We start from the raw sequence: 19628 nt of genomic DNA on the forward strand, positions 1-19628 counted from the left end.
GATCCCATGTGAGGAGAGGCTAAAGAGATTGGGACTTCTCAGTTTAGAAAAGAGGAGTCCGAGGGGGAATATGATAGAGAAATAAAATAATGAAATGAAATAAAATCATGAGTGGTATGGAGACAGTGAATAAGGAAAAGTTATTTACTTGTTCCCATAATATAAGAACTAGAGGACACCAAATGAAATTAATGGGTAGCAGGTTTAAAACTAATAAAAGAAAGTTCTTCTTCACACAGCGCACAGTCAACCTGTGGAATTCCTTGCCGGACGAGGCTGTGAAGGCTAGGACTATAACAGAGTTTAAAAAAGAGCTAGATAAATTCATGGACGTTAGGTCCATAAAAGGCTATTAGGATGGCAGGAGACAAATTGCTTGATCATTGTCTTCAGTCCACCCCCTTTGGGGCATCTGGCACTGGCCACTGTCGGCAGACAGGATACTGGGCTAGATGGACCTTTGGTCTGACCCAGTATGGCTATTCTTATGTTCTTTTGGTAACAACCTTTATGGGAGGGGAGAAGTGGTGTAGATGTGGTATGTCTTGACTTTTATAAGGTTTTCGATATAGTCTCACACAATCTTCTCGTAAACAACTTGGGGAAATATAACCTAGATGGAGCTACTGTAAGGTTGTGCATAAATGGTTGGAAAGCCATTCCCAGAGAGTAGTCCTCAATAGTTCAATGATAGAAGGGCATACAGTTCTGGGTCTTGTTCTGTTCTGTTCAATATCTTCCTTGGTGTGTCTGTTTTTTGTTCTTTTTTGTTTTCTGCTAATGGCAGAGAGCATATGTTTATAAAGTTTGTGGATAGTAACAAGTTGAGAGAAGTTGCAAATATTTTGGAGAATAGGATTAAAATTAAAAATGACCTGAGTAAAATGGAGAAATGGTCAGAAGTAAACAGGATGGAATTAAATAAGGACAAACGCAAAAGTACTCTATTTAGGAAAAGACAGTCAGTTGCGCTCACAAAGAAAAATGGGAAATGACTGTTTAAAAAGGAGTATTGTGGAAAGAGATCTGGAGCTGGAGGTCAACATTATAATATTGTTAAAAAATAATAATTCTGGGATGTATTAGGAAGAGTGTTATAAGTAAGAAATGAGAAGTAATTCTGCTCTTGTCCATGCTGATTAGGCATCAACAGGAGTATTGTGTCCAGTTCTAGGCACCACATTACAGGAAAGATGTGGACAAATTGGAGAAAGTCCAAAGAAGAGCAGCAGAAGTACAGGCAGTCCCCGGGTTACATGGATCCGACTTACATCGGATCCCTACTTACAAACGGGGTGAGGCAACCCCGCACTAGCTGCTTCCCCCCAGCAGACCAGGGAGACGCGGAGCGGCTTTTCTCAGCAGACACCTCAGCTTGAGAATAAAGGACTGAGGGAAGTGATGTGTGGGAGAATAAAACTGAGCTCTGGAGAAATGTTTGGCTAGAGTTTCCCCTACAATATGTACCAGTTCCGACTTACATACAAATTCAACTTAAGAACAAACCTACAGTCCCTATCTTGTACGTAACCCGGGGACTGCCTGTAATTAAAGAAAACATGGCCTATGAAGGAAGATTTGAAAAATAGGTTTGTTTAGTCTGGAAAAGAGAAGATTGAGAGGGGACATAAGTTTTCTGGTACATAAAAGTTGTTACAAGCAGTAGGGGAAAAAAATTGTTGTTCTTAGTGTCTGAGAATAGGACAGTGGGTTTACATTGCAGCAAGGGAGGCATAGGTTGGCCATTAGGAAAAACCTTGTAAGGGTCAGAGTGGTTAACCGCTGGAATAAATTACCCTAGGGAGGTTGTGGAATCTATCTTTTTTTTTTTTTTTTAAAGAACAGGTTAACCAAAACCCTGTCAGAGATTATCTAAATAATATGTAGTCCTGCCATGAGTGCTGGGGACTGAACTAGATGACCTCAAGGTCCCTTTACTATTCTATGAGTCTATGATGCATGATTGTAAAAACACAGCAAAAGCAGAATTGCAAGCTAGTTAAAAGACCATGCTAACAGGAGCATCAGAAATACTAAGAACCTGTATTATAGGCTTGTCACCATAAATGATAAAGTAATTTTATCTACATATTTAAAGGACTTAGTATTTAGTTCAGTTTTTACGTCCTACGTGGTTACTCAAAGTTCAGATAGAATGACTTAAGCAATATAAAGAGAAGCAAGTAAAATAAATACTTTTCATTTTTCCACAGGTTGTCCACCATTGCACAGTGATGCTGAAGTGGTCGAAGATGGCTTTCATGTAAGTCTTTTACCAATTGCATAATGTAGAGTAAATGACAGTTGATTGACTTGTAATTTTATTTTCCTGCGTCCTCTTAAAATATTAGCCCATTCTAGGTTTAATTAAAATGAGCTTCCTAGATTCAGAATTTTGGAAAGTAGTTAATCCAGCCCATCTCATATCTTTATAATACATATTAAACAAGGGGATGGTTTGCCATTTTAAAAAATCAGATTTTTACAGTTGTCTGTTCCTGGGGAATGTGTGTCATGTTGATACTAAGTTTATCCTCTGGTAACATTGCAAGAAAGCACAGGAGGTGTGAAGTTTCAAAAATAGTTTTATTTGCTGAGTTGGATGTGTTATGCTGCGGTGTGCTCTGCAGGCACTGTCCATGATTAGGTGGTGGGGTATTTTGTAGGGTGTTGTGGAGGGGTATTTAATTTTTTATTTTTTGAGGGTATGCGACACAACCTAAGGGAGTCATCGAGGACAGAGTGGGAAGAATCGAGTCCCAACAGGTTAGTCATATTGGAAAACTTCAGATAATTTTAAGTCAAGAAGCTGGTTCCATAGTTAAAGTTGTTTCTAAGCATCTTCTAACATTTTTTATTCAACTTTACATTACAGGCTTAATTTTTATTTGAACTGCTCTTGAACAATGTCAGTAGATGAGATTAGAAGTTAACAAGCTTCCTTTAGATATGCCACAAAAAACTACAGCACTTAATTCAGAGACAACACTGAGCACTCTGAAATAGGGATGTGAGTAGTTGACTAGTCTATTCTTTTACATTTCCCACCCACTATCTCTATATCAGAGGCAGCAAGGGGGGAAGCAGAAGCTGGTGGGAGCTGGCTTAAAAGCTGGTTCTTCCCAGGACCCTCTCAGCTGTGTTGCTTCTCTCCCCCTTGCTGCTGCCTCTATCAGTGTGGGGTGGGGAGATAGGGGAGGCTGCTCTGGTAGTAGCCCCTGTCCATAGGGAGTCCCATCGGGGAGTTGGGACCACCCGCAGACAGGCACTGCTATGGCGAAGCAGCCCCTCTCTTTGGGGGTTCCAATTCTCAATTGGGACCCCTACGGACAGGGGCTTCTGGACCTGGCACAAGTTGGGATTGAACAGGAGCTAACCCCGCTGTGGTTCTGCAGTTTAAACGTATTAGGAGCCAGGCTGCCTGTGCACCTGGCTCTTACTACATTTAAACGGCAGAGCCGCTGCGGGGGTAGCTCCTTATCGTCTGATCGTGTAGTCAACACTAGGGATGTAAACAGCTATTAACTACCCGCTAAGCCTAGGCTTATTGAGTAGTCAACTCACTACTTGACTAGTCACTCCCCGCCCCCTTGCTGCCTCTAAAGTCCAGAGGAGCAGGAGCCGGTGCTGGGGGGGAGCCAGTTTAAAAGCTGGTTCCCTACAGCATCATCTCCGCAGGGGACAGGGGAGGCAGAGGTGCAGCAGGGGAAACAGCGCGAGCCAGGACAGCTGAGTCCTGGCTCACGCCAGGTCCCAGACACTGCAGCTCTGCCGCTTTTTAAATAAGAGACGAGCCGCTCTTTCTACATTTAAAAAGCAGAGCTGCAGCAAACCCCCATATTGACTAATCAAGTAGTCAGTGGAAATACTCTCAACTACTCGATTAACTTCCTAACCACTATTTCATGTCCCTAGTTGATACAAATTTATCACAAAATGAAATGGGGATTAAAAGTTGGAAATTCCTTATAAAGCAGTGGGGTCCAGACTTTTCCTGTCACATTCCTGAACTTCCCCCAGCATTAGACTCTGTATGTATGCACATGTGTGCATGCACACATACACAAACACACCCTCTACATTATACCTGTCCATTGCAGCGCAGTGGGTTCACTTGAGAAGCTGGGGGCAGAACAGGGACAGAGAGAGAATAGGGGTGATGTGCAGCTGGGGGCAGAGCAGAGCTGCAGTTTGGGGTGGAATGGGCTAGGTGGCACTCTCTCCCCACCTCCCATGTGGCCCATGCCATGACCCATGTCCTGCCTAACTGTGCTCCCCTTCTCCCACCCATTTGGGAGCACTGTTATAACCTATAGATACAAGGGAGAATAATCTTTATAATGTTATTAGACAAAATCACTTTAAGATTTTATATATCTTAAACTGACATAATTTAGACAAGTTTATAATGCTAGAATTACCTGTATCATAGAAGAGTCAGTTTCCTTCACAAAAGATGATTGTTCCTCTTACTTATAGCAGTCTGCGGTTAGTTTAGCAGATAAAATTAGTCTAATCACAGTATCCAAGACATCCGGAACACATAATATAAAGTGGCATTATAATTAGCAATCCCTATTGTAATCATATTTCATATCTTGGTGGCAAAACAAATAGCCAAAAAAAACCCTCCCATTCTAGCTGCATGGCATATTAAATAAGGGATATTTTAATAATGAAGAAGTTCACACAGCACAACAGACGAGAAAAAGACAAGTGTTTATTGAGTACCCCAGTAACATTTTCAGACAAGGTTTGTGCACTGCTAGTGAAACAAAAACTTCTACAACAATTTGAATATTAAAGTGGAAAATTAAGGTTTATTAATTATTTGGGGCATCTGCTGTAGCCGTCAGGGAAGGGACATGATCAGAGAACATTTATAGCCTTATATCAGGTAGAGCAGGTGTGGGTCTAAAAGTGGAGTTAGATACTACTGAGAAGGTTAAAGAATTATATGGCAAGTTGGTCATCATAAAAATAATACTGATTCTAGGTATTGCACTTGCAGTCCCTTTCAGAGCTACCAGGTTCCATGCAGTCTTGCAGTTGGCACCCTGTCTCTCATTACTGCAGGTCAGGCTGAATCTCACGTGTTAGACTATGCAATGGGAAGGTTGCAAGTATTTCTCAGTAGGTTCTGCTGTTTTAGCACCATTGGCTCTAAACATGCAGTGAGGCACCCCCTCTACTGCACTTCCCCTTGTTGCATCCCAGGAAGGAAAGCGTGCTTGAGAGAGAAGCATCACCACCACAAGGTGAGGGACCCAATATTAGTCCCAGGCACTGCATGCTCACCTTTTCCTCCCCACAGTCAACTGCAGCAAGATCATCTATGAGATCACTGCCCTCCAGTACTATTATCTGGAGGGATTCTGGCAGCACCCCATCCAGCTCTGTGCCTAGATACCCTGAAGAAACTGACTACCCAAGCCACCAGTGCCAAGTGTTGTTCGTTTCTGTGTTCTTCCATCAGCACTGCTTTGGTCACAAGTTTATGGTTATGTGAAAATTATATTAAACAGTTGGCACAATGTCACTCTTGGGGCAGAACACAATCTATCAACTGTGCTCTTTTGCTTCTTGACTGCTAACAGGTAGTTCTGCCCTTTAAAAATTTGAGGAATTCCTTGCTGAAACTGCAGAATAGGGCAAATTGTGATTGAATTTTGAATTTTCTGTTTATCCAAATGTGTTCTATAGAGTGGAAGAGTGGGTTTGCGCAGTCTGTCACATACTAACATATATTAGTCTGGTTATAACTAAATAATACATTTCAACCTGATTCAGTACAGCAATACTTCTGTAGGGCTTGGTGCTCCTTTGTTACTTCATTGCAGGTTTAGTGCAACAGCAGTACCACTAGATTTCATTTATTGTACCATGTAATTTTCTAACTCTTCAATCCTTACCCCCCTTGTTTGAGAGCCTAACTTCTCTTTATCAAGGCACATACTCCAGCCCTGTACCCTGGGGGGGGGGGGGGGGGGGTTCGCTAAATGAAGAGGTCTATAATCATTTCCTTGACAAAAGGTCCTGTCTTAAATATCTGGAGAGACAGGGCTAATCCCATTTTATTGCACTAAATCTTAAAAGGCTTCATCCCCATTCCACTATTTTAATCCAGACGATCCTTCCAGTTATAAGGTAGTATTTTCTTTGATATGTCCTTCAATTTGAATGACTCAGTATATGTGCACAATAAGCCTTTACTTTTTAAAAAAAATTGAGGCGTGAGGGAAGAGAGGAGCAGGAGAGTGTCACTTTTTAGATGTATCTGCTAATATTTTAAGCCCCAAAATTGCTCTACTCTGAACTGTTACTTTCTCAGAGATGGAAATGCTAAAATATGTATTTTAATCTTTTTGATGCATAATCCACATTCTTTAAATCCAGAATTTTCTGGTAACAATTCAGTATAGAGTTCATCCTCACAAGCTATAGTTATTGTGCTTAAAGTAACACAAATAGTATGCCTACATATAATTGTTGTTTCAGAAAAGGAAGAGAGACTGAGGGAGGCTTGTGTTCCAGCTGTTAAAAAAAAAAAAAAAAATTCCCAAAAAGTAGTGACCTGAAATTCACATCAGCACAGTTGCATCCTGCTTGCAACTATTTTTACCATACACCAGAATTCTTCAATTCAGATTATTTTTTGTCGTTGGGATGTTAGACAACTTTACTTGAGATTTCAAAAATGTTTTGCTGATGTGTTTTGTAATCTTCTTAACTGTTATCCATCTTCTTAACAATATTTACAGTACAGGCAGTCCCCGACTTACGCGGATCCGACTTATGTCGGATCCGCACTTACGAACGGAGCTTTCTCGCCCCGGAAGTCGGGGCGAGAAAGCCCCGTTCGTAAGCTGCTCCGGTGCCCCATGTCTGCTGGAGACCGTCTCCAGCAGACCAGGGGCACCGGGCGGGTTCCCGCGCTTCTGAGGCTTTGCCAGAGCAAAGCCTCAGAAGCGCGGGAACCGCTGCTGCTGCCCCTTGAGACCCGGTGCCTGTGGTCTGCTGGGGACGGTCCCCAGCAGACCACAGGCCCCCGGACTGAAGCCGCAGCCGCGGGGGGGTCCCGCGCCTCTGAGGCTTTGCCAGAGCAAAGCCTCAGAGGCGCGGGGAACCGCCGCTGCTGCCGCTTCAGCCGGACTGAAGCCGCAGCCGCGGGGGGGTCCCGCGCCTCTGAGGCTTTGCCAAAGCAAAGCCTCAGAGGCGCGGGGAACCGCCGCTGCTGCCGCTTTGACTGAAGCGGCAGCAGCGGCGGTTCCCCGCGCCTCTGAGGCTTTGCTCTGGCAAAGCCTCAGAGGCGCGGGACCCCCCCGTGGCTGCGGCTTCAGTCCGGGGGCCTGTGGTCTGCTGGGGACCGTCCCCAGCAGACCACAGGCACCCAGACTGGAGCGGCAGCAGTGGCGGTTCCCCGCGCCTCTGAGGCTTTGCTCTGGCAAAGCCTCAGAGGCGCGGGACCCCCCCGCGGCTGCGGCTTCAGTCAGGGTGCCTGTGGTCTGCTGGGGACCGTCCCCAGCAGACCACAGGCACCCAGACTGAAGCCGCAGCCGTGGCGGGGTCCCTCGCCTCTGAGGCTTTGCAAGAGCAAAGCCTCAGAGGCGCGGCACCCCGCTGCCGCTGCGGCTCTGCTCCCCGTGTCCCTGGTCTGCTGGGGGGGGGCGCAGCTAGTGTGCCCCCCCCCCCCCAGCAGACCAGGCTTTTGTTTTGGACTCTGGGGCAGAGCAGCTGGGGCGCTGCCGATTGGTCCTGCAGCGCCCGTGGGCACTACTGGACCAACCCAGCAGCACCCCAGCTGCTCTGCCCCAGGTCCTGATTCAGCCGCTGCTGGTCAGTTTCAGCAGCGGCTGAATCAGGACGTCTGGGGCAGAGCAGATGGGGTGCTGCTGGGTTGGTCCAGTAGCACCCCAGCTGCTCTGCCCCAGGCGTCCCCAAGTCAGCTTCTGCTGAAACTGACCAGCGCTGACTACAGGAAGCCCCAGGCAGAGTTGCTCTGCCCCGGGCTTCCTGGAATCAGCTGCTGATCAGTTTTAGCAGCAGCTGACTTGGGGACGCCTGGGGTTCTTAAGTTGATTCTGTATGTAAGTCAGAACTGGCGGTCAGTTTCAGCAGTGTCTGAATCTGGACGCCAGTTCCGATTTACATACAGATTCAACTTAAGAACAAACCTACAGTCCCTATCTTGTACGTAACCCGGGGACTGCCTGTATTTGCAAGCCATCGCATAGTACACAGATCCCACAAAAAGATTGTGATTACGTACAATAAGAAAACTAATATTCAACATGTATAAATTCATTTTATTATAAAATAATTAGTTGTTTTAACCAGTCAAACCTTAGAAATTCAGAGTAAAAATGTACATAATGTCTCTGGACTTACTTTGTACTACTACTAGCGTAGATCCATTAAAATGCATGTATATAACAACATTACACGCTTGCAAAATCCTTTGAATGTATGGAAGTTAAGTTTGGCATCAACTGAACTTCTTGCTCTGTAACCTATTTTTTTAAGGGTCCATAACTTTATATTCAAATGGCTTTTTTGGTGTAAGAAATTTGTTAGAGCATAAGCTCTATTGATACTAACATTCCTATGGATTTCAGTATAAAGACTGTAAATTTGGCCACAAAAATAATAAAAGGCAAGGCAGCTTCCAGAACATGAAAAATTAAATATTTTAAAAAATGAAAATGCGTTTGTACCATTCAATACAAATACTGAACATATACCTAAGGATACCCAAGTAGAATTAATATGATTGTTTAATAAATGGTAGTTTTAATCTCACTGTAATCAATAAATATAGCTGTACCAATCTTTCACTTAAAAGCAGTTTGGTAAAAACTGAAGTGCTGGTTTTTTTTAAAGATGTTCAGGATTTCAATAATGTTTTTTGCAGTTGCAAATTATCTCCATTGAGAGAGTACCTGTTTGATCTGGCTGTCAGTGGGGAAATTTCTTAAGTTTCTTCTGGGTTCCTTAAGCAAAATAATGGGAATACTGTACTAAGGATGTTTTAAAAGAAAAAAATTAGCACTTCATTTTTTTCCCCCAAACTTCTGTTCAGTGAAAGATTGGTACAGCTATATTTTTTGGTTACAGTATAATAAAACTACCATTTACTGAATAACTTTTGTTATATCTGAAGACTTTCACTGCTAGCACTCAGTGTTACATATTTTTGTTGTTTAGCACTACGAAATACCAATTCACCACAATAAGTGGTTAGCTGATGATATTCATTTTTCAAGAATCTACTGTAAAAAAAAATTGTCACTTAAAATGTTAAGTGCAATTTATTAACTTGTTTACGACAGTAATTGCAACTGTAAATTTATATGCAGTAGTTACTGTATTTGTAAATAACTATTCTGTGTATGTGTGTGTGTGTATGTATATATATATATATATATATATATATATATATATATATATATATATATAATCCCCATATACATGCAAAAGCCCATGCACATGTATAAAAGTTGTAAAGGACAAACATTTAGCTGAGAGTACAGTGGGTGCACACAGACCCATTTATTGCTCATATGTGGGAAGCTAAGCAATGAGGCATGCATTTATCAGATTTTTCTTGTTTTAAATATAGGACATGTGGGCTTAGCTGAAGAGCATGTTTTTGCATTCAACGTACCTGCATTTTAAGTGGATAGCCCTTGTTGTTTTCCTCTATCAAATATAAATTTATAGATAGTGGTAACATCTTCATTTAAAAATAAAAATTAAGAATAATAAACCAAAAGTAAAGAATGAATCAAGATCTTTTGATCTGTTTTTATCTTATAGTGAAGACTAAGCCTGCAGTATTTTTAGAATACTTGCATATTTCTTTTAAATTAATACTTATTTTAAATTTTTATTTTGAGATCTATGTCATGATGTCTGACAGACTTTGTTTAGGTATATTGGTGTGATTGATAGGCTGTATTCCGTGACTCCAAGAAAAAGCTTGACAGTTGTCAGGATTAAGTGCTTCAGGTTTTTAGCCAAAGTGGTAAAAAGGCCTATGTTTTACACACCATTGTCTAAAATGGTATTTGGCTACTGCAGACAGGAATTGAGTGGGCCATGTTCCATTTTGTAAAGATGTTTGAGTGTCCATTTTTTGTGTGCGCAAGTTTAGGCATCATGTTACTAAACTTATTGATAGCTTTATGACCTCTTGCAGCAACTGTAACTAATTCAGCAGTGATACTATATTTGTAATTTCATTTATTTCGTGTACTATGGTGTTAAGAAATTCCTATACAAATTATGTGCATGTGGTGCAAAAAGCATGGTAACTAGTTTTAACCCCAAGTTGTAAATGTGTGAGTCATCTGTGTTCCTTATTTAAAATAGCAATTTTGAAGGGGTGGCATAGTGCATACTATCCTAGGAAGAGGAAGTACTATTTTTTTTCTGTTTAATACCAATTATCAGATGATTTAATCTCTCCCTATTTACTTTTTCAGAGATATGCTTCCTGTTATATTTTATGATTTTGTATATCAAATTTGATATTAAAAAAACTTAATGGCCTTAATCTTGACTACATTTCAACACTTTCAGAATCTAGGCCAGAAAATAAATGTGATTGTTTATAGTGAAGGCTTTATTAGCAAATATGAAAATTGCTCCATCAGTCTGAGAACTAGCTAAAGTAGAAGGTGGTTACTTTAAATTTATTGAGATCTGTTTCACTTATTCACATGAAAAAAATTACTTAACTTTCACCTGTTGGTTAAAATCAAGCAGCAAAATTTCAGGCCTCAGAAGCAAAATACAAGTAATGGAAATGTGGTCGTTTAATCCTTCCTTCTGTATAATCATTCAAAATACTGAAAGCAGAACAATTTTTTAACAATGTTTGCAAAAACAATGCTGAATTCTCGCCCAGGCTTAGCTCTGGCAAACTGGGAGGAGGGTGGAGAGAAGCTTTGAAGAAGAGAGAAGCTTTTTTTGGTTTTCATTTTCTCTACAGCTGTCATTTGGCTTTGAATTCCACTGGAGAGCTACAGCTGGACTCATTTTATTGCTTTTCCCAGCATCCTTTTGCCTGTGAGCACAGAAATGTTTTAGTAGTCTTGGGAAAAAAAGTTAGTATCTCTTAGCAACCATAGGACAGTAATTATTATACCAGCAGCTGGGAGCAAACCAGATTTCCGTTGTGCATTAAAAACTGGCGTAGATTACTTTACAGATGATACTGACTAACCTATGCTAGCGTTGAACTTTTCAGGCTATGGTAAAAAGATATTCAATGTAGGCGGTGTGTAATTGCTGTGAACAGTAGAAGAGGGAAACGTGTGCTTGTGTTTTTATTTTTATATATATATATATATATATATATATATATAATATATTTATTTAATGTGGCAGGTTTTGTTCTGAAGGCAGATTTTATATGCTTGATTCTTGTTTAAAGAATGCTTATCAGTTTGTTTCTATGACTCTTTCAAGTTGTGCCAGTATTTCCATTATAAATGCTGTTTTTCAGGTGTCTATAACCATGCCATAAAAATTCACATTGGACTAAAACTTTTCTGTTAAAAGCATTTCTGGAAAATCATGCCAATCTAGACTCAGCCTTGGTGTTCTTTGATCATCCCAAGCTTCTGAGATCCTGGTCTCCAAAATCCTTGCTACCTTTTGGATTTGAAAATCAAGGCCTGTCACTAAGTTCAGAGTACATTTGGTCACTATTGCAGACTTCCATTCACACCTCAATGGCTTTTCAGTCTTTATCCTCCCTGCTACAGCTAGATTCCTCAAGGGTTTTAACTGTATTGTTTCCCCTTTACAGAATCCAATTCACCAGTTGAGAAATCTATCTTTTGAACAGCAGTGCAAGGAGGCTGGTGTGGTCCAGTACACTATACCAGCAAGACATTTCTAGCTAGTATGGTGTACCAGAAAGACACTGTACCGGCCTCTCCGCAGCTGCCTCTTCTCAGGATCCCTTCCGAACACGTCTGGGAGCAGTACAGCAGCTGGAAGAGCTACCTGCATTCTGCCCCTGTCCCCACTGCTATCCCAGCAGGGAAAGAAATAGACCCCCAGCCCTGCACCATCAATCCCATCCTTCGGCAGGGCTGCTGCTATATAGAGCCAGAGGAGTTGCAGCTCTGTGGAAGGGAAAGGGTTGGGGCTGAATCTTCTGCTCCTTTCCTCACTGGCAGGGGCAGAGCAGGGAAAGCAGCTGAACTACCAGCAGCTCCTCTGGCTGTGGTACTTGCTCCCAACCCCCACCAACATAATGTGGGATGGGGAAGGGAAAGGAAGTGCATTCAGGCTCCAGGCTGAGGTTGGGGTGGAGTCACATGTAGGGCCATGAGGCCCCTTTTTTACTATTGTTCTCCCATTCGCCCCCACCAACCCTGTACTGGTTAGAAATCTAATTTACTTGCACCACTGCCTTTGAACCAGTAGCTTTCTATTCTCTCTCCCAGGTGACCTTCAAGGGGGGAGGGATAGCTCAGTGGTTTGAGCATTGGCCTGCTAAACCCAGGGTTGTGAGTTCAATCCTTGAGGAGACCATTTAGGGATTTGGGGCAAAAATTTGTCAGGGATGGTACTTGGTCCTGCAGTGAAGGCAGGGGACTGGACTTGATGACCTTTCAAGGTCCCTTCCAGTTCTAGGAGGTAGGCAATCTCCATTAATTGAATTTAAAGACTTCATTCCTCATTGCCATTGCTTCAGCTAGAAGAGAATTAGGAGAGCTTTGTGCCCTTAAGGTTGGCCTGCCATATAGCATCTTTTATAAAGAAATGGCCATATTGTGTCCCAAGACTCATCTCCTTCCAAAGGTCTCTTCAGAATACCACATTAATCAGAAGATTCAATTACCTATATTCTACCCAAATCCTTATACCACCACAGAGGTTATCAGCCTAAATGCACTTCATGTCAGAAGAATACTTACCTTCTACCTTGACATGACTAAGACCTTCTAGGTCTCTTTTATTTGTATCATTTTCAGAGAGGATAAAGGGACAACCTGTTTCCACACACAGACTAGCAAAGTGGGTTTAGGGGCCACATCTCTTTACCTTCTATGAATCTGCTGGGATGTAGTCCTATCACAGAGTGATAATACATTCCACTAGATCTCAGTCCACATATATAGCTTGTGGCCAGGTCAGTTCCACTCCTGGGCTACATCTAGGGTACATCTAGACTACATGCCTCTGTCGCCAGAGGCATGTAGATTAGGCTACCAGACATAGTAAAATGAAGCGGCGATTTAAATAATCACGGCTTCATTTAAATTTACATGGCTGCCGCGCTGAGCTGACAAACACCTGATCAGCTGTTTGTCGGCTCAGCGCGATAGTCTGGACGCTCCCCTGCCGACATCAAAGGTATTTGTCGACCACCCAGGTATGCCTCCTGGGATGAGGTTTACCTGGGTGGTCGACAAATACCTTTGATGTCGCCACCCGCGCGTCCAGACTATCGCACTGAGCCGACAAACAGCTGATCAGGTGTTTGTCGGCTCAGCGCGGCAGCCATGTAAATTTAAATGAAGCGGCGATTATTTAAATCGCCGTTTCATTTTACTATGTCTGGTAGCCTAATCTACATGCCTCTGGCGACAGAGGCATGTAGTCTAGACGTACCCCTAGACTATGTGGCTTCGTCGACAGAGCCATGTAAAATAGTTTATTCGGCATAGTCAAAGAAAGAAGCGGGGATTTAAATAATTCCCACTTCTTTAAAATAAAAATGGCCGCCGTGCTGTGCCGACTATCAGCTGATCCAGCACAGCGCGGCAGTCTAGACGCGGCACGGTCAATAAAGGAAGCCTTTGTCGACCGCTCCGGTATGCCTCATGAAACGAGACGGAGCCATGTAGTCTGGACGTAGCCCTGGGTCCCTGACCCCTGTTCAGCCCACTGGGCCCCGGGCTCTCGTTAAGTCTGTCAGGGGACATGCCCTGGAAGCAAAGTGGGGGATAAACCTCCAGTAATACCCCACTAGTCCCAAGAATGCCCGGACCTGTTTCTTTCATACAGGCCAGGGCCGGTTCTGCAATGCAGCCACTTTATTCAATTGGGACCTCACTAAGCCCCTCTCTGCTATATACCCCAGGCATTTGGCCTCTGCTAGTCCTGTTTCACATTTGCCGGGTTTGCGGTTAGGCCAGCTTCCCTTAAGGTGTCCAATCAACCTCCACTTTCTCCAAATGTGTCCCCCAGTCTGGGGTGTGGATGATATCGTTGATATAAGCAGCTGCATATGCACGGTGAGGGCACAGTAGCTTGTCGATAAGTTGCTGGAAAGTTACAGGGGCCCCGTGGAGTCCGAACAGGAGGACGATGTACTGATATAGGCCCTGGGGGGTGGCAAAGGCTGTCTTCTCTGGTTTTCCTGGCCAAGTGAATTTGCCAGTACCCCTTGGTCAGGTCGAGGGTGGACCAAAAACCAAGCCTTTCCCAGATGATCAATGAGCTCATCTATTCGCGGCATGGGGTATGCATCAAACTTTGACACGTCATTCAGTTTCCGGAAATCATTGCAAAAACGGAGGCTGACGTCCGGCTTAGGCACTAAAACAATGGGGCTGGACCATTGGCTGTGGGACTCCTCAATGACTCCCAGTTCCAGCATTTTTATTATTACTTTTCGTACCTCCTTTCGCTTTGCTTCTGGGATTCGATAGGGCCTAATATTCACTCTTACACCTGGGTCTGTGATTATGTGATGCTCAACCTCAGTGGTCTGGCCAGGCTCTGTTGAGAACACATCTGAGTGTCTCTCCAGCATCGTAAGAACCTCTGCCCTCTGGCCCAGGGTTAATTCTGGGGAGATCCCCACCTGTCCCTGTTGGCTTTCATCTGGTTTCACTGCCGCCAGGGGAGCCAGCTCTACCTTCCTGTCTTGCCATGGCTTCAGCAAGTTAACATGGTAGATTTGTTCAAGTTTCCGGTGACCAGGTTGCCGCACCTTATAATCTACCTCCTCTAGGACCTCAGCCATTTCATAGGGTCCCTGCCACCTGGCAAGGAGCTTATTCTCTGCTGTCGGGACCAATACCATCACCCAATTGCCCACCTGGAATTTACAGATCATCGCCCGACGGTTGTAGTAGGTTTGCTGGGCCTGCTGGGCTTTTTCTAGGTGCTCTCTTACAATGGGTGTAACCTGAGCGATCCTGTCCTTCATCTGGAGGATGTGCTCTACAATATTGCGTCCATGGTTTGACTGTTCCTCCCAGGTCTCTTTGTCGAGGTCTAGGATGCCTTGGGGGTTTTGCCCGTATAGCAGTTCAAATGGGGAAAAACCTGTGGAAGCCTGTGGCACTTCCCGGAAGGCCAACATGAGGTATGGGAATAGGGCATCCCAGTCTTTCCCGTCCTGACTCACTACCTTCCGGATTGTGTACTTGAGGGTGCGGTTGAACCGCACGCCGAGGCCATCTGTCTGCGGGTGGTATACTGATGTCCTCGGGGCCCGTATGTGAAGCAGTGCACACGGGTCCTTCATTAACTTAGAAACAAAGGGAGTACCCTGATAGGTTAGGATCTCCTTGGGTATCCCCACCCTTTAGAAGATTTGAATTAACTCCCTTGCTATTGTCTTAGAATGGGTATTTCTCAGGGGTACTGCCTCAGGGTATCAGGTGGCATAGTCCAGGACCGCTAATATGCTCCGGTGTCCTCAGGCTGACTTTTCTAATGGGCCCACTAGATCCATCGCGATGCGCTCAAAAGGGACCTCAGTAATAGGAGGGGTACCAGTGGGGCTCTTAAGTGCAGCCAGGGCCCATGAAGCTGGCATTCGGGGAAAGAGGCACAATACCGCCGAACCTCCATATATACCCTGGGCCAATAAAACCTTCGTAAAATCCGATCTAGGGTCTTCTCAACACCTAGGTGATCTCTGAATAAATGACCGTGGGCTAGGTCCAGCACGGCTTGCTGGTGATTCTGGGGCACCAAGAGCTGTTCCACCTCCTGTCGCTGGCCTGGCAACACTCAGTAAAGTAGGTTCCCCTTGATAATGTAATAGAGTCGAGGGCCCTTGAGCCTTCCTTCTACGGGGACCCCGTTTACTTCAACTACCTGTTTTGATACAAGGGGTCGTTGGCCTGATGCTGTCCAAAATTTTCAAGCGAGGGCCCTACCTGTCTGGGCTCTGGGGAACCTTCGGCCCCTCCCATACCAGGGGGCCCTGCTGAGCTAGGCCTAGCCTCAGGCTCATCTACCTCTCGCAGTGCTCCATTATCAGTCGGCTCAGTTTCCCCACCAACCAGGGCCTGCCTTAAGTTCTGGGTCAGGAATCGAGTGCCCAGTCTCTTGACTGCCCTCCTTTTCCGCCTTGATTTCTGGGGTTTCCCAGGCTCAGAAAATAGGTCCTGGAAAAATTCGTGAAAGCTTGGGAGTGGGCTTTCTTCCTTCTCCTCAGTTGTAGGGAGCAAGGCACTAAATCCAGGGAAGTCCCGCCCAATCACAACTGGTTATGGGAGCCTCGGAATCACCCCCACTGCAATCCTTGTGACGTTCCCCTGGATCTCTATTTGTACAGGGACAACAGGGTAATAATTGACATCTCCATGGACACAGGAGATCCCTGTGCGCTGGGTATGGGTCAGCTGATTCTGGTTCCATCAGCTGCCCTGAGACCAATGTGACAGCGCTCCCTGAGTCCACCAGGGCCATGGGCCCTACCCCATTCATCTTAATGGGTTGGGTGTACAGATGGGGGGGGCCTGCCAAATTTGAGACTGCAGGGGCCTCGTATGTCACACTGCATGGGTTCTGTCATGTTTGGACAGTGTGCTGTTACATGCCCTATCTCTCCGCATGCGTAGCATCTATATCACGCACGGGGCATCTCCCTATTTCTTGGGCTACTGGGTCTTACCCCCCGACCTTCTTGCCACCAGTTCCCAAGTCCCTTCACGGCCTCCAGCAGCTCTTCTGTCTCCCTCTTCCCCACCCAAGTCTTACTTGAGGGTTCAGAGCCACGGACCTTTGGGGCTAGTCCAACTCTCTTATCCTTCTGGGATTCTTTGCTGAGGGGTTGCAAAAGTCCTTTAGCCATTAATTTCCTTTCCACAAGGGCTACCATCTCATCATATGAAGAGGGGTCATTCTGGCTGACCCAGACTAGCAGATCTGGTGATAGGCCCCTCATAAACTGGTCCAGGACAACAATTTCCATGATCTTCTCCGGGCTGTAGGTCTCCGGCCGCAACCATTTCCGGGCCAAGTGGATCAGGTTAAATAGTTGAAACAAAAGACAGGACTATCTAGATAGAGCTACATCTCTATTACTAGGTTAAATAGTTGTGACCTTGGTGCTCCGCCCTCCCCATAACGCCATCCATTGAACCTTTGAGCTCTGACCACGGTGGTTACTCCCGACCTGGCAAGGATCTCAGCCTGCACCTGGGAATATTCAGTGGCGGCCTCCTCGGGCATGTCGAAATAGGACTTCTGGGCCTCACTGCATAGAAATGGAGCCAGGATGCTGGCCCACAGGGCTGTCCTCTCAAAGGCCAGGAGATACGCCTACACATCATCCTCCACTGTCATTTTCTGGAGGAAACTGCTAGCCCGCAGGGACCGTGCTCCATATGAGCCATGCCCTTGAGTGGTTAGAGCCTTTAGCTGCATTATTACCTCCTGTAAGGTGGCTCAATCCTGGGCAGCCTGGCTCGTCAGCAGCTTGTTTGTTTCCTGCTGTAGTCGCACTGACTCCTGCTGGATAGCCACTTGAGTCCGGGTAGCTTCTTGCTGTGCTGCAATGGCTTGTATTAGGGCCATTACTACATCCTCCATCTTGGTTTTTTTTTCCCGTCTTAGTAGGGTGGCCTACCCTGCCCTGGGTGGGTCTGCTGCAAGGTCTCAGTGCAGTGAAATAATCCCACACCTGGCACCACGTGTGGCAGGGTCAGTCCCACTCCTAAGCCCCGAACCCTGTTCAGCCCACTGTCCCACAGTTTAGGAGTCACAGTATCAGACTCACTCACCTTGTTTTGGTATTTGTCCCTCTGTCACCCCCCCTGCAGCCTTTAGCAGCGCCGATGCTATTCTGCTTAGCTCCTCCGGTCTCCTTATCAGTTGTCTTTCTCTATCTCCACACTCCAAACTCTTCCTTCACTCTCTAAACTCCTTCTCAACGCTCTTCTCTCTGCTCCCCACCCTCCCGCCTCCCCCAGGGTTTTCAAAGAGGCCTCCTGGCAGCCTGAATCAGCTTCACCTCTCCCTTAATTAATTTGCAGCTTCCTTGTCTCAGCTGCTCCTAATTAGCCAGGATTGCTGCTGTTCCCTCTGCAACAGCTGCCTCTTTCCCCTTCCATCAAGCTCTTCAACCTGCTCTGTCACAAGCTTTATTGAAGAATGCATCCATATTAGAAATTTGTAGGTCTTGGTCTTCTATCCATATTTCTGTGAAGCATTACACCAGGGATGGGTAACCTAAGGCCTAGGCACTGGATGCAGCCTCTGGTTTGCCTGGATCCAGCTCCTGGGGTTCAGGGCTCCCCAGCAGTCCCCCTCCCCGCCATCTCCCTGCATTGCTGGAGCACAAAAAACCTACTAGCCTGGGCCCTTTTAGCTCTGGTGTATGATGGGAATGTGGGGAGTGTGTGTCTCCTTCTTTGTTGGGAGCCATGTCAGAGAGAGCTTGGTTGGGTGTTTTTGCTTCTCACTTGTGTGCAGCCCCCAAATGGTTTTTTAATCAGCGGCTCCCAACCCAAGAAAGGTTTCCCAATCCCTGCATTACACCATCATTCCTGTGTTCAGGGATGCCACTAGCTTTGGTGATGTAATCTTCTGAACTCTCTTGGATTTGCCTCCTCAGCACCCACCTTCTTGTTAAGTTGCTGCTTGAGTTTCTCCTACTGTGGAACACCTATAGGGATGTGAAATCAAAAGAGAAGTTACTTACTGTACAATAATTTGAGTTCTTTTTAAATGTTTTGTCTCTCTGTATGCTTAGTGATGTGAGGTGAGCATATTCTCTGGAGAATATTCTCCGAGAACATGAATATTCTGAGAATATTCTGCAAAAGATTATTTCCCGAGAATTTTTGAGAGTTTTCTAATTTTTCATTTCCTCTTGAAATAATATATTCAACTTTTAGAAGACCCTGAATGTTAAAGAGCTTTCTTGATGATTCAAGATAGTTTGAGAATGTTATAGAAAGAACATTCCAGAATGTTATGGAACTTTCTAGAACATTCATAAGTCAGAAATTCTGACTGCTATGGAACTTTCTGGAAGCATCACAAAAAGTATATAAAAAGGCAATAACACATTTATTCTCTTTTGTGAAAGGTGTAATTGTGTTTTCATCAGTATGAAAAGAAGAACTAAGCCTAAAAGTGATGTGTGGGATTATTTCCTTCATAAAACAGTTAAAGACAAAGTGTTATATGAATGTAAGTACTGCAAGGCTGAATACATCAGAAATGCAACAAGGATGAGAGCGCATATTTCCAATTGTTTGAAGACTCCTACTTAAATCAAGGAAAAGGCAACAAAATTTTCAGAGTCCAGAAGCAGATCATCTCACCCATCAACTGCATCAGCATCTATAGAATACTGTGATAGTGCTAGTGAATTTACATCACCACCTTCCACATCTAGTTCAGCCAAGGTGTCT

General features: G+C 44.6%; 1 protein-coding gene across 3 annotated transcripts in view; it reads left to right on the forward strand.

The window, feature by feature from the left end:
- The window catches only part of SPRED1 (sprouty related EVH1 domain containing 1), a 119805-nt gene that overhangs the window by 79037 nt on the left and 21140 nt on the right, over positions 1-19628 (forward strand). For all 3 annotated transcript variants that reach the window (XM_075927035.1, XM_075927036.1, XM_006132697.4), the window contains exon 4: positions 2214-2263. In XM_075927035.1, coding sequence (XP_075783150.1) covers positions 2214-2263 — 50 coding nt within the window. The remainder of the gene's footprint in view (positions 1-2213; positions 2264-19628) is intronic.

Source organism: Pelodiscus sinensis, chromosome 4 (assembly GCF_049634645.1).
Source record: "Pelodiscus sinensis isolate JC-2024 chromosome 4, ASM4963464v1, whole genome shotgun sequence".
NCBI classification, from domain to species: domain Eukaryota; kingdom Metazoa; phylum Chordata; order Testudines; family Trionychidae; genus Pelodiscus; species Pelodiscus sinensis.